General features: G+C 40.3%; 1 protein-coding gene across 13 annotated transcripts in view; it reads left to right on the top strand.

The window, feature by feature from the left end:
• Positions 1–14,479, top strand: part of PTPRM (protein tyrosine phosphatase receptor type M) — a 916,041-nt gene that overhangs the window by 475,805 nt on the left and 425,757 nt on the right. For all 13 annotated transcript variants that reach the window (XM_040353983.1, XM_040353984.1, XM_040353987.1 and 10 more), the window contains 2 exons: positions 8,763–8,964; positions 10,543–10,645. In XM_040353983.1, the coding sequence (XP_040209917.1) occupies positions 8,763–8,964; positions 10,543–10,645 (305 nt within the window). The remainder of the gene's footprint in view (positions 1–8,762; positions 8,965–10,542; positions 10,646–14,479) is intronic.

Below are 14,479 nucleotides of genomic sequence, written 5' to 3'. Positions count from 1 at the left end.
AGGGGCTGCTAAAGCGCGTCACGCCTTCCGGAAATACCCGAGGTGACACTCAGGTGTTTATGGTGCCTGCGCAGTCAGCTCTATACGGCAGGCGCTCCATTGCGACGTAAACACCCGAGTGCTTTAGCAGCCCGTCAATCAAATCCGCTTGGCTTAGGAACGCCTATTCCCCGCAGAAATTCCCGCTCGGAGCCGGATAACAACGGCTGATAAAACTATAAGTACAAAAAAAAACAGCATACTGCAGATGTCAACAGTATGCTGGATCTAATGGCAGAAAGTTGATTTTTGGGTGAACCTCCGCTTTAAGTAATACTGGTTATTAGCTACAGTTAGACTGTGGCAGAGCGTTGACCCCCAAGTCTTTAACTTACATTGATAAGGATGGCAATAGGCACAGAAAAGCCATGCCACTTGAATGGCCTGAACTGCCATGGTATGGCATACCAGACAACAGATGTTTACAAATGCTTCCTTGTGAAGTGATAGGCAGGTGCATGACTTTGATTAAATATGTTATTCCTCTGGTTCACAGCAGGAGAATACATGTTATATTATGGCTCACTGGACATCCATTTGACTCTAGGCTCCTTCTTAGGTTGGCTTGGGGATGATCCAGCTCTGTTACTAGCTACTGATTATAGTCCATGAATCACAATCAAAGTAGTGTATAATGAATACCGGCTATCATGCTGATATAGTGGATTTAATACTTTCTGAGCCACTGACCCAAAGCACGTATACAGATAAGCAGTTGTGACTTTGCTCTGACTTCACATGCTGCGTGTTTGTTTTGGGTCAGTGATTTAGAAGATCAGCATCAGCCAGATAACTAACATTGTCTAATGCAAACAAGAACTGTTATGCTGCGTACACACGATCGGACATTCCGACAACCAAGGGATTTTTTTTCCGACTGAATGTTGGCTCAAACTTGTGTTGCATACACACAGTAACACAAATTCTGAACGTCAAGAACGCAGTCACGTACAACACTACGACAAGCCTAGAAAAATGAAGTTCAGTGATTCCTAGCATGCGTCAAATTGATTCTGAGCATGCATAGGATTTTTGTGTGTTGGAATTGGCTACAGACGACCGGAATTTCCGACAAGAACTTTTGATGTATGAAAAATTGAGAACCAGCGCTCAAACATTTGTTGTCGGAAATTCTGACCATGTGTACGCGGCATTTGTCTCTCTATTCCTTTCAACACAGATTTTCATATTGTTAACCATAATGATGACTGCAGCTGCATGGTATTAGTGCCCAGGGCTTTTTTTCTCAAACAATAGGTGCTGGACAATTCAACCATAACCCCCCAAAACCGCTACACCCACACGCACCCTCCAAATCACATAAAATATTGGGTGTGGTCAGTCAAATTTCACAAACAGTAGGGGGGTCTTAAAGGGGCATTAACGGCTTGTTTCCCGCAGGACGACTATAAACATCCTGTCTCTGAAGAGGAATACTGTTGTTATGGTAGCAGCTAGCTACCATAACCCCGGTATCCTCTTCAAGAGTCGACGGTTCTCTTTTGGATAAAGGCAGGGGTCAAGTCCTGGGGAAAAAAGTGTGGGAACTCCCACCCAAGATCCACTCCCCCGCCAAAAAAAAAAGTATACGCTCATATGCATAATTACTAAACCGCATGTTTTTTTTTTTTTTTTATATCAAAATTTCTTTTATTGATTTTTTTCCAAACAGAACAATAAATACCCATAAAATCAACATACAGACTTACAACATAATGGTATAATGGACCTCTTATACCTTAAAGAAAAGAAAAAGGAGAAGACTTCGTCTGTCACTAGTGCTACAGGATTACTCACTTCAAACTTGCCCCATATCTAATTTTCCCTTTAAGATTAAATTTCCCTGGGGGGAGGCCCTAGAGACAGAACTCAGACCCCCCCTAGCGATGGGGGGATGGAGGCGACGGGGCAGGGTTAAGGCGGTGGGTACAAGACGAGAGGGAAGAGGAGGAGAGACGAAGAAGAGACACAACAAAAAAAAATTCAGGGGTAATAAATTCTCCCTATTGTGTATTTACAAAGTGTAAAAAGAGGGAAGGCCAAATTCCCTACCTTGTGAAAGAGAAAAAAAAAAAAATTTAATCCAGGGGTAAATAATTCTCCCTATTGTGTATCTACAAAGTGTAGATGTTTTTTTTTTTTAAGCAAGTTCTTTCTAAATCTCATAATAACTCGCGGCAGACCTCCGCAATGTCTCCTGGGAACAATGACAAAAGCTCCTAGGAGACATTGCGGCATCGAGGAAGTGATGGAATACCCACATACTACCCGATGAATCCATATTCAGGAAGCGGCCAGTAACATAAAGGATTACTAAGGTTCGCCTGCCCCTGACAGTGACTCGAGCTGGGCATCGCCCCGCTTAGTGAAGGATTGGCTCGGGCGGCTCGGCTGCTCTAGTCCTGCAAAGGGAACTGCATTCCTGCTGTGAAAAAAGTGCAGGAACTCCGTTCCCACACGTTCCCGCAAGACTTGAGCCCTGGATGAAGGTGGTCTCTTCGGCGGATTCGCAGCGAGATGCCGGTGCTGGTGATCCGGATCTGTCCCTAGCCTGACAAGGAGATGAGTGAGGGAAAGATGGAACACGCCCATCTCCATGTCATTGCAGGTCGGAAGCGACATCAAAATGTCACTTCCGTCCATAGCTCGTAAAGGGCCATTTTTTTTTAATGACAATTTTTTTTAGCATTTTAGTGTAAATATAAGATCTGAGGTATTTTGGACCCCAGATCTCATATTTAAGAGGACCTGTCATATTTTTCTCTATTACAAGGGATGTTTACATTCCTTGCAATAGGAATAAAAGTAATTTTTTTTTTTTTAAAAGAACAGTGAAAAAATAAAGGTAAAAAAAAAAAATAACATTTTAAATGCGCCCCATCCTGCCGAGCTCGCGTGCAGAAGCGAACGCATATGTGAGTAGCGCCCGCATATGAAAACGGTGTTCAAACCACACATGTGAGGTATCACCGCGTTAGGTAGAGTGAGAGCAATAATTCTCACCCTAGACATCCTCTGTTACTCAAAACATGCAACCTGTAGAATCTTTAAATGTCGCCTATTGAGAGTTTAAAGGGTAAAAGTTTGTCGCCATTCCTCGAGAGGGAGCAATTTTGAAGCGTGACATGTTGGGTATCAATTTACTCGGCGTAACATTATCTTTCACAATATAAAAAAATTGGGCTAACTTTACTGTTGTCTTATTGTCTGCGCAAATACGGTGTGACAGACAGTATTGCAACAAGCTCCATTTTATTCTCTAGGGTGTTAGAAAAAAATATATATATAATGTTGGGGGTAATTTTCTAGCAAAAAAAAACAGTTTTTAACTTGTAAACACCAAATCTCAGAAATAGGCTTGGTAATGTAGTAGTTAAATACCAAGATTGCATTACATACAGAGTGCAGAGTTCATGAGGGTTGCACTAAGAGTGCAGAGCTGTCACTTGTAAACACATAAACCGGACTTCTGTGTTTACAAGTGATTGTGGTGAGCAGCCCCCCCCCCCAAGGGTCTGAGCCAGAGGTGGTGGTTCCACCAAGTTCCCCCCTGAAAAAAAAAGCCCTGGTAGTGCCCCAAAGGATGTTCTACGGAAGGCATTAAATATAGTTAAGAAGAAAATACCTAAATGTAAAAAATTGGATTTTGCTTGCATTTTGTGCAGACACCAGATTTTATATAAAGAACTAAGAACAGTGAGTGAAGAGGTAAAAAAAAATCCATTCTTTTTTGCCTGTCAATCACTCATGACAATTGGTAAAAATTCTAAGTCCCAGACATTTTTGCCAAGTTAAAGTTGTCAGTTTTTTGACAGTTAGAAAGGGAACAAAGGGTTACTCAAATATTATTATTTTTTGTTCACCAGCATACATGTAATTTTCCTAAAAATTGCACTGGGATTTTTATAGCAGATTCTTCAGCTCAGCTTCCAAAGGTAGAATCTTCTTTAGCTACAGAAGAGGATAAGTAGTAGGAAAAACCGAGTCTCTGTATTGCATTCATTTGCATCAGCCACCCGGTTCCATCTCCACAGTGTGCAGTAATTAAATGGACGGACAGGAGCTGATTGATTTGTTTTGATGGTTCCATTTGTAGTTATGCACCAATTATATTCAATGAAAGATAAGAAGCAAATATTCACAGACATAATTGCCAGTAAGCTGCTATGCTTGGAAAACGAACAAATTCTTCATCTTTTAAAAACAAGATGCTCAAAAAAACGTAAAAAAACTCTTAATATTTGCAGTAAATTCTAGGATTAATGTAAATTGACATATGAATATCACAATGAAAAACTTTACAAAGAACAATCACTTTTTCCCAGTTGCACAAAATATTGACTGAATAATGTATTGGTCGATTATCAAATGCTTTGATTTTACTATCCTTTTTTTATTTGACTTTATACTGTTACATTTCAAAGAAAAAAAAAAGGAAACATTTGGTTGTGAAGTCTCAGCACATGCAGTCACAAACACTTAATAGTATAAATGTTCCAGGTCAGTGACTCACCAAGTAGTAAAGAATCAGGGTAGTGTTGGGGCACTAATCAGGTCAGAAATGGCAGGTCCCATATTACTATCTTGATTAACTCTTTTTAAGGGGGAATTGTATTATTTTTCAATGCGTGGAAAGAGATCATGTTGATAAAAAAGAAACAGTCATGTGTCTTAAAGCGTTTTCAAGTGCCATTTTTGTTTTTTAATAAAATGATAAACAAGTTATACTCATCAGCTCTGTGCAATGGTATTGCACAGAGCATCCTTGAACCTCCTCATTGCCGACTCAGGTTGTGGGCGCCTATTAACACACACAGAGCAGCTTGGCCCCACCTCCCGCTCTCTGTTCACAGGATTTGACTTACAGCAGCAGGAGGCAACGACTCCCACTGTTCTCAGCCAAGCTTGTGAGAGCGGCAAGAGAGGAGAAAAGACAGCAAATTGGCACAGTGCTGAATCGATACAGGACAGGGAATGCATTAAGGTAAAAAAAAAATTACCATTAGAACCACTGTAATGTATACCCAAAATCCCTGTTTCCAAGCATAGTTTATACTTACCTATCGAAGAAGCTCTTTCAGCCTTTTGGAAACAACAGACTGTTATGGTTTTTTTTTTATTCAGTCAGTATGCTGTGTGAAAGGGGGAATTCAGTGATTGGCATCACAGTCGATTGGCTGCATGTGCTGATCGAAGCAAAATTTTCCAACAAGCCCATTCATAAAAAAAACAATTCTCATGAACAGGAATAGCCACAGATGAGTCAAAATTCAACTGGTTGTGTGCAGGGCCCACCTGCCCTGCACGTGAGGGTACCTCTTCCCGTGTGCATGCTCATTAATGCCCAGGACCAGGCAGAAGAGTGAAAGTCAACATTATGGTGGTACCCCAACTTAGAGATGAGCCCTACACTTTGTGCAGTAGTTAAAGAGGAACTACATTATACCTGAGCATATTAAACCAAAAATGCTATTTAATTCACTTTTAATATTCAAAGCAAACTTCCTTGTATATCCATGTTTCCATGTTGAATTTGCGGAGTCAGCGCTTATAAAAACACCCCCTAACATTTCTGTCCATGGCCATCTTGAGTAAGGGCAGATGATTTATGTAGCAGTTACTTCGTGGAATCCATCTGCTTTAGCTCAGGCATGCAGGGAGAAGGGTGTGCTTAGCTAATGAAAAACCTCCTCCCCTTCTAAAGACTTCTGGGTTCTGTTTTTTTTTATTACCCATCTTTCTCTAGATTTCTTTTCCACCAAGTTCCTATTCAGTTGAGCCAAGAAGCAAACACTCATAATTTCCCAAATATGCTAATAACTTGAATCATCTGATTTCCTAAGCATGTAAACCTTTCATAATTGGTACTTTCATAATCTGCCTCATTAAAATGCACATATTCTTTCCCCAAAATGTACAAACTAAGCAAAAAAAACAAGGAATTTTGACCAAATATCAGCAGCTAAGCCCTCATTGTCAGGTCACCTGTGGCCAGATGACAGATGCACCCTGTTGGAGTCAGGAGTGCACCACAAGGTAATGAACCCTATGGCAGACTGCTGCGGATGGACCACAGAGTGGATATGGAGGATAGGTCCACTGGAGCTCAAACAGGGATCCCACAGGAAGCTTGAGCCCAAGATTCCCCAGGGCACAGAGTCTAAGACCCAGCTGGTATTCACCAGAGCCTCTAGTGGTGAGGATGGCCTTAGCTGCAACTGAATCCAGGTCACAGACCCCAGGGTCCCCTAGGTCACGCTCCGTAGGGAGAGAGGGGAAGCAGCCACTCAGGACACAAGAGATAGTGAAGGCTTAAGCCAAGGTCGGGGCGACAAGCAGACAAGGATAAACAAGGGAAAGGCCAAGGATCAGGGTCACAGGCAAACAGGAGTAGTCGGGGAGAAGCCAAGATCGGTATACAGAGATAAATGTAGCATACGGCAAGCAGGAACCCAAACACACAATGCTTAACGAACAACGTTGATCAGCAAGGCAGACCTGCAGTGTACTGGTTAATATGGAGTTCCTGGGATGGCCTGGGTGGAGCCATGCTAGAGGAGAGATTTTTTAGGCAGCCAGGTGAGAGTGACTGGCCTCTAAGGTGAACACAAACATTACTGCATATCCATGACACTCATCTCCATTTGTGACCACTCGCTTGGTATTTGATGTATGTCTGCTCTCCTGCAGAAAGCAATGATGAAAGAATATCACATGAAGATGATACAATGGGATTCCCATTAAGGCTGCTGTAATTAACATACTGCTTTCATCTTCTCAGTGCTGCACAAGAGGCAAGATGGCAGCACCCAACTGGGTATCATGGGAGACTTAAAGGAGTTGTAAAGAAAAACAATTTTTTGCCTAAAATTTATGTCTGCAAGGTAGACAGACAGAATAGTGTAATGAGTCTCTTAAAAAACAAGTAAATACCTATTAAATTCCTTCATCTATATCACCTCTGGCATTCTAGTTTCTGTTCTCTCATTCACTTCCTGGTTTGCATCGCTTTTATCATGTAAGAACTACATTTCCCAGTATGAATTGCGGCACGCCCAGTAATTCACACCTCCTTGAAGTCTCTAACACATAGAGAGCGTCCTGCCACACAGATGTAGTTCCCAGGAGGGGGTGAGCACGTTACTGACCACCGCAGTAAAGCCTCCCTTCACGGTGGTCAGTAAAATCAGACAAGCAGGAAGTGAACAGAACAGAGAAGAAATAGAGCAACTTCTGAGCAAAAACAAACAATGAGGAAGTGAAAAGAGGAATGTCTGCGGGTAAAGGATGCTTATTATGAAAAAAAATCCTTTACAACCCCTTTAAGCTGATTTATGTTTATTGATTATGCACAGGTAATGTGCTTAAATGCTAAATAGTATATATTTGGCTTTAAGTAAACAATGGAAAAGTCAAGGATTTCTTTAAAGTTTGTTAACCCCCAAAAAATTTAAATAAATATTGATCCTGTTTCTTTAAAACATGTTGTACAGTACAGTGCTTGTGTTGTATAATTTGGCCCCTTGTATTACCTGAAATACCTTGCTGATCCTGCTAGTTTCTGCTCTCCCCTCTGTATGCTGACCACGATAATCAGGGCTGCTGAGCCCTGACACTGTTGTCAGCGTACGTGCCTCTGCATCTGAGGCCCCTTCTGTGTCCGTGTCTCCTCTGTCTTCCTCCCCCCTCCCCTCCCTGCTTGTCAGCTCCCCAATCCTCCCCTCCTGCTCTAAAAAAAATGTGTTTTTCTTCTATAGTTTCCGTCTGTTATATAATTTTAAGCTCCCCAGTAGATGTAATTTAAAAAAATATGCGGTATAATAGCTTACTTCAGAGTGCCATTCAGCGCTCATGTGACTGCCCACCTGTCTCCTCCCCTCCTCTCCTCATCCCATCAGACTTAAGTGGGGGTTTCCCAGCACCTCCCCTGCAGCTATCATATCGGGACAGTAGACCGGCGGGTAGTCAGCTAAAAACTGAACGGTGCTCTGAAGTAAGCTATTTTACCGCATATTTTTAAAAATTACATCCACTGGGGAGTTTTGTGTTATATACGAGAGGAAACTATAGAAGAACATTTTTGACCTTAACAAACACTTTAAGTACCAGGCCAAACACAGGGCTCAGGGGGAGTACTTATATGACTATGTTAGCATTTAAAGAAATCTCAGGTAATAAAGTGGTTGTTTAACCCTAGAGTAAGGTAATCCATTTTTGTCACTGTTTGGTAAATCTGTTCTAATGCTGTATAACTAAAGAGCAATCCGAGGTTCTTGCAACAATAGTGAAGGTTAAACTGCATTTATATTGCTCTATGCTCTCAAAAAGAATGTACCTTGAAAGATGATATCAGTCATCATGAATAACATAATCTTTTAAGGCAATCTGATTATTGAAGGAGGCATCAGAATTTTGTCTATATGTTTGGAATGTAAAGGCAAACAACGTAAAGGTATTATGCTAAGCTAGAACCCATCTTCTACATTTGTAATCCATCTGCCGCTAAGTCCTTGTATCTATAAAAGTAATAGCTCATAACAGTTTTGTCTGAGTTCCTTCATTGGATTCAGGTTTTGAAGAGTCTGGAGGAATATGATCTGTTATCATAAAACGTCTGACGGTGCATACATCAGAAGGGTTTATCGGATAAAAATGTAATCTGACTCTGCCAATAGAAGTCTTTCCATTGAGTTTCCATTAATTCTACTCACTTCTTTTCACAGATCTCCTACAAGGCAGTCAGCTCCTTTGACCCTGAAATAGATTTATCCAATCAAAGTGGACGTATTCTAAAACAAGGAAATGAAACACACTATCTGTTCTTTGGACTGTATCCTGGGACAACCTACTCTTTTACAATACGGGCCAGCACAGCGAAAGGCTTTGGACCTCCTATTACGAGTCAGTTTACAACCAAAATCTCAGGTATTGATTTGTGGGAATCAATTTTTTGTTCTTTGTGTCAGCTCTTCATCAAAATTTTCCTTGTGGACCTAAGCCAACTCTAGGTTGTCTGCTCCAGCATCTGTGTCCCCCATTCGATGTATTCCACTGAGAGTGTAGGTCAGGCTAGGAGTCCGATCTGACTGCATGTAATCTGCAGAACCAGGAGAAAAAAATCTCAGCCACTGCACATCATACAAGTCCAGCGTGTAATAAGTGAGAGTCTCCAGGCCGCGCCCCCAATTTTTTTTCCCTACCCACAAGTCTTAGTAATGGAGGTCTATGACTAAGCCCTGTGGGTGGGGAGAAACATTTTGGGGGCATGGCCTAGATGTAGTTAGGCTGAGGGTGTTATAACCTATTGCAAGCCGGGTGTTGTATGGTGTGCGGTGGCTGAGATTTTTTCTGAAGATTTTCACTGTGAACAATTTGCTATGTACATTAACATAATATGTTATCTGTTGTGTGGGCTTTTTCTGACAGAAATGCAAAGTATTTTTTTTTTTTTAAAGGTGGCAATGTTAGATTTTATCACTTTTTACCAACTTGGCAGCAGTTGCTGAGCAGAGCAACGGGATGCTCCATTGCTACTCGGGGCCTGCTGAAAGTTTTACCTCCATGAGGAGACTTCAATACTGGTTCTAATATAGATCTGTGAAGTCAATGGACCATCCAGGTTTTAACCCTAATGAAGAGTAGTGGTGTTGCTCCCGAAATGTGTTGGCTGTTTATATATTGTTTACCAAGAAGTAAAATTACCTTAGACTATTTTAGTCAGATTTGGTCTGGTGCTCCTTTCTGTATTGCTGTGGTTTGAAATACGCTTGGTGCGTGACTGTGCTCAGCCTTTTGATAATGATCCAGACTTTGAAATAACTCGCTCTTTTATGCCTGACATATACTGTTTGGCATGTTGTATGATTGGAAGATGTGGAGTTATTGAACAAGGTAATACAAAGAGCAATACTAATGTGCAAACTGCAGTAACTCATAACTAATAGGTAAAAATCCTCTTTAAACTGCCTCTAATAAAGTGAATTGTGAAAGATTGCTGTTGGCTATTGCGTTTTGCACATAATTCTTGCTCTTTGGAGTGCCTTATTGAATAAGCCCTTATGTCAATAAATTTGAATTCTTAACTATCTCTGATCTCACAGTGGATATAAATAAACATAACAGCTTCATGCACTGAACTTTTGTCTAACTTTAGGCTTCCAACATTGTCTAGTATATACAGTAGATCATACCGCATACGCTGCTCAATTACCACCTGAACACTCAGAAACTGAATGTAGCACACAGGTTTGATGTAAGACATGACTATCCACTTATCCATGAAATGATGTGTTTGTAGAAGTACAGCAGAAACACGTATGGGGCTAATGTCATATCAGCATAAACACACGGGACACCTTTGTCAATATATTTCACATATTCAGTGTGGTTTATCAAACACTGTCAGTATCTTGCAGGGTCCTCTGGGTACATGCACAGCGTGTAGGTGTTCAGGCAGCGGAAAAGTTTTTTTTTTTTTGGTTAATTTCTGTTTGTATTTCTCAGCCCCCTCCATGCCAGCGTATGAACTGGAAACACCTTTGAATCAGACTGACAGCACATTGACAGTTCTGCTGAAGCCGGCTCAGAGCAGAGGAGCTCCTGTCAGGTATGAAAGGAGGGGGAGAATTCCTTTAAAAAACAAAAAAATATGAAATTGATAATTTTTTTTGAATATGTTTCTGGGGATTACTTTTCACGCAGTATACACTGTGTAAATCCATGTCTGTATTAGGGCTAATTAAATTAAATAACAGAAGAAAGGAAGGCACTTTGATGAGTGTCTGAGTATTGTTTAAAGCATTTGATCCAGATGCAAGTGGTTTATTCTTTGAAGAAAGAGAACAAAGCCGCAGTACCGGCGTGTGGGTGGCTTATGCGTTCTTGCAATGTAATTACTTGCTGCTATCAGCAGAATTCATGGCTACAGTATATTCCCAGCCTAAACTGATTCACTTTCACCTTTCGCTAGTTACCTGTGTAGGCTATTTCTGATTCTGTGTTCAAGTGTCACAATAAAGCAGCAGGTATTTTTTCTAATGAAGGACCATTTCCAAAAGCCACTTGGGTTTTAAAAGCAGTCAAACAGTCTATTCCTGGGTTTAGGAGGTGGTTTTTGAATCCAAACAAAGTTCTGCAGTGTGCTCATTAGCATTAAAAATGACATACTTTAAAGCCGCGTACACACGATCAGTCCATCCGATGAGAACGGTCTGATGGACCATTTTTATTGGTTAACCGATGAAGCTGACTGATGGTCCGTCGCGCCTACACACCATCGGTTAAAAAAACGATCGTGTCAGAACGTGGTGACGTAAAACACAACAACGTGATGAAAAAAATGAAGTTCAATGCTTTCAAGCATGCGTCGACTTGATTCTGAGCATGCGTGGATTTTTAACTGATGGTTGTGCCTACTAACGATCGGTTTTGACCTATCGGTTAGGAATCCATTGGTTAAATTTAAAGCAAGTTGGCTTTTTTTAACCGATGGTTAAATAACCTATGGGGCCCACACACGATCGGTTTTGACCAATGAAAACGGTCCATCAGACCGTTGTCCTCTGTTTAACCTATCGTGTGTACGAGGCCTAAGTGTTACTGTTGTATAAAAGTTTATTTTTGCTGTAAAAGCATAAAATCAATGCTTTTTGCGATTTTGAAGCTATACAGGAGGACAAAGCAGAGCCAAAGCAGTGGAGGTTAGACCCAAGCATACATATGTCAGATTCTCTGGTATCTATCTATCAAAGGCTTACAGTTAAGGGGTACCAGGATACCAACCTTGGGCCATCGTTGATATTTTCTCTAAAGGTTTAAGTAATTGGACATGTGCATTCGTTTTCGTCCGAATGCATTTTCGTCCAAATTTCGGGTATTTTCGTTAACGAAAACGAACACACAGAATCTGAAATCCGAAAGATCCGACATAAAAAATGCTGTATTTTCATTTTCGTTGTTGCAACAGCTCGATATAGATAGAAGATTCGACATGACTCTGACAATAGTAATCTGTGTCAATCAAATCTGCGGTCGAATGTGCCTAACCTTAACTCTATTAGTCTGAGGTTATTCTACATCGAGAGGAAAGATTTGACATAGAGAGAAAAGATTCGACATTATAGAGACAGTGTTGGGGTAGACCATTCGATATGAACAATGAAGATTCGACGAAGCAGAGAAAAACATAAAAACATTGAATCTATCATTGAAGGCTTATGGTTTCTGTCGAAAGTTCTAAGAAGATTCGAAAAGCAGCTTAACTGTACGACGCCACAATCGTACATTTCTGGTCAAATGCTCGGCCCATAAGCTATAGAAGAATTACAATGTTGGTTGATTAGTAATAATAATTTATAAATATAATTATTACTAGTGTCATACAACATTAGAATTCTTCTATAGCTTGTAGGCAGAACATTCGACCGGAAATGTACAATTGCGGAGTCGTACAGTTTAGCTGCTCCGTCAAATCTTCTTAGAACATTCGACAGACACCATAAGCCTTCAATGACAGATTCAACCTTAATTATTTGGATGTTCAGATGAATGCATTTTTCAACTAAGCGAACTAAATAAAAACAAATTTTGGGAGTAACTAAATAAATTTATTTTTAGGACGACAACGAAATTCCGTAACAAAATTTTTCAGTGTGCACATGTCTAGTAATCATAGAGAAAATTATAACATTACTATCGATGTTTCTGTGGTTGCGAACAACTACAGCTGCCCTTTTTTTAGCTTGGCTAGTTGAAGAGTAACTCCACTTTTTTGAGAAAAAAAAAACATTTCCCTCTTTGTTGCAGATTCCTAACTTTTGTTATTCTGAAAAAAATAGCCTGTGATGGCGTTTGCACTGGAATTTATGAGAGGATTTTGTTAGTGATATGTTTCAAAGGCAAGCACTGAGGGGTGTATGAATCTAGTATGTACATTAGCTTCAAGCACTCATTTAAATACAATTTTGGGATACAAACAATGAGCCATATGTATTGATAAACCTGGGATAAATGTGTACTGCTTATATAAATGTATATAGTCTCACTATATTGCTAAACATTTGTTATAACTTAAGCCTGGTACACATGGGATGAAAATCAGCCAGTTCAGCCGAAACCCGCCGTTTGGTCTGTGTGTACAGCTGTCTGTTCTAATGACTAAACTCTGTTGAACAGGCATGCAGGAAAACCTGCATTCGATCAACACTTTTAACCAATAACTGCAAACGCTGATCGATGTATTCTACCTGGGGGGGGTGCAGTCTGCCTGTCAGTATACAATGTCTTAGTGGGAGAGATCCCTGAATCGACATCATGTGTATTGATGTGGGGATGCGTCCAACCAACGGTTTGAATGAAAAAATAAATAAACAAGAAAAAACTGTATAGCCACGTACACACGACCATTTTTAATGTCATAGAAAAAAGAAAGTTTTTTTCGATGTGATTCTTGTCAAGCCTGCCTTGCATACACACGATCGTGAAAAAAAAAAATGCTCGAGCAAAGCGTGGTGATGTACAACACATACGACGGCACTATAAAGGGGAAGTTCCATTCAGATGGCGCCACCCTTTGGGCTTCTTTTGCTGATTTTGTGTTAGTAAAAGTTTGGTGAGAGACGATTAGCGCTTTTCAGTCTTCGTGCTTTTCAGTCTGTTACAGCGTGACGAATGTGCTATCTCCATTACAAATGCTAGTTTTACCAGAACGAGTGCTCCTGTCTCATAACTTGCTTCTGAGCATGCGTGTTTTTTTCACGTAGTTAAAGTCTACTCACGACAACGTGAAAAACGACGCGAAAATTTTTCTAAATTTGTAATGCCCATTTTTTAATGCCCATTTTTCATGTCGAGAAAAATGCTCTGGAGCCTACACACGATCGTTTTTAATGTCCATTTAAAAAAAATTGCATTTTTCACGTCATGAAAAAGGTTGTGTGTACGCGGCATATGTGTTTACCCAACTTTCACCTACTGCTCTTACTCAATGGCTTGAGATACTGTAGTTTAATAATATTATGGTCTGGCATATGAAGGATGCTGCTACCCTTGAAATACAATTCTATATAGTGTGGATGCAGAGTCATTTCCATGCTGTCAGAAATGTATTGATATGTCTCAGTCTCATATGGTTTGCTAAGGTCCCATAAGAGTATTTTCCATGATATGCCTGCATCAAGTCAATCTTCCCTAGTCTTGAAAACAGCAATACAATGGGAAACCCATCTTTTATTTTTCATTTTATCACACACTATTTAATCATGTAATATTATCTACTATTACAAGTTTACTTTGTAATTCAGAGAAGGCCTGCATTGTGTCTCATTGTTGTTTCATGGGATCAAGATTATAGTCTATATCATAAAATTGCATTTCCTGCTGCTGTAATACTAAATCTTTGTCTATTAAATCTCACATTTCTGTATAATCAGGAATCTAGACA

The sequence above is a fragment of the Rana temporaria genome, chromosome 5, assembly GCF_905171775.1.
Source record: "Rana temporaria chromosome 5, aRanTem1.1, whole genome shotgun sequence".
Classification (NCBI taxonomy): Eukaryota; Metazoa; Chordata; class Amphibia; order Anura; family Ranidae; genus Rana; species Rana temporaria.
The sequence above is the reverse complement of the archived record's forward strand: the minus strand, read 5'-3'. Positions and strand labels throughout refer to the sequence as shown.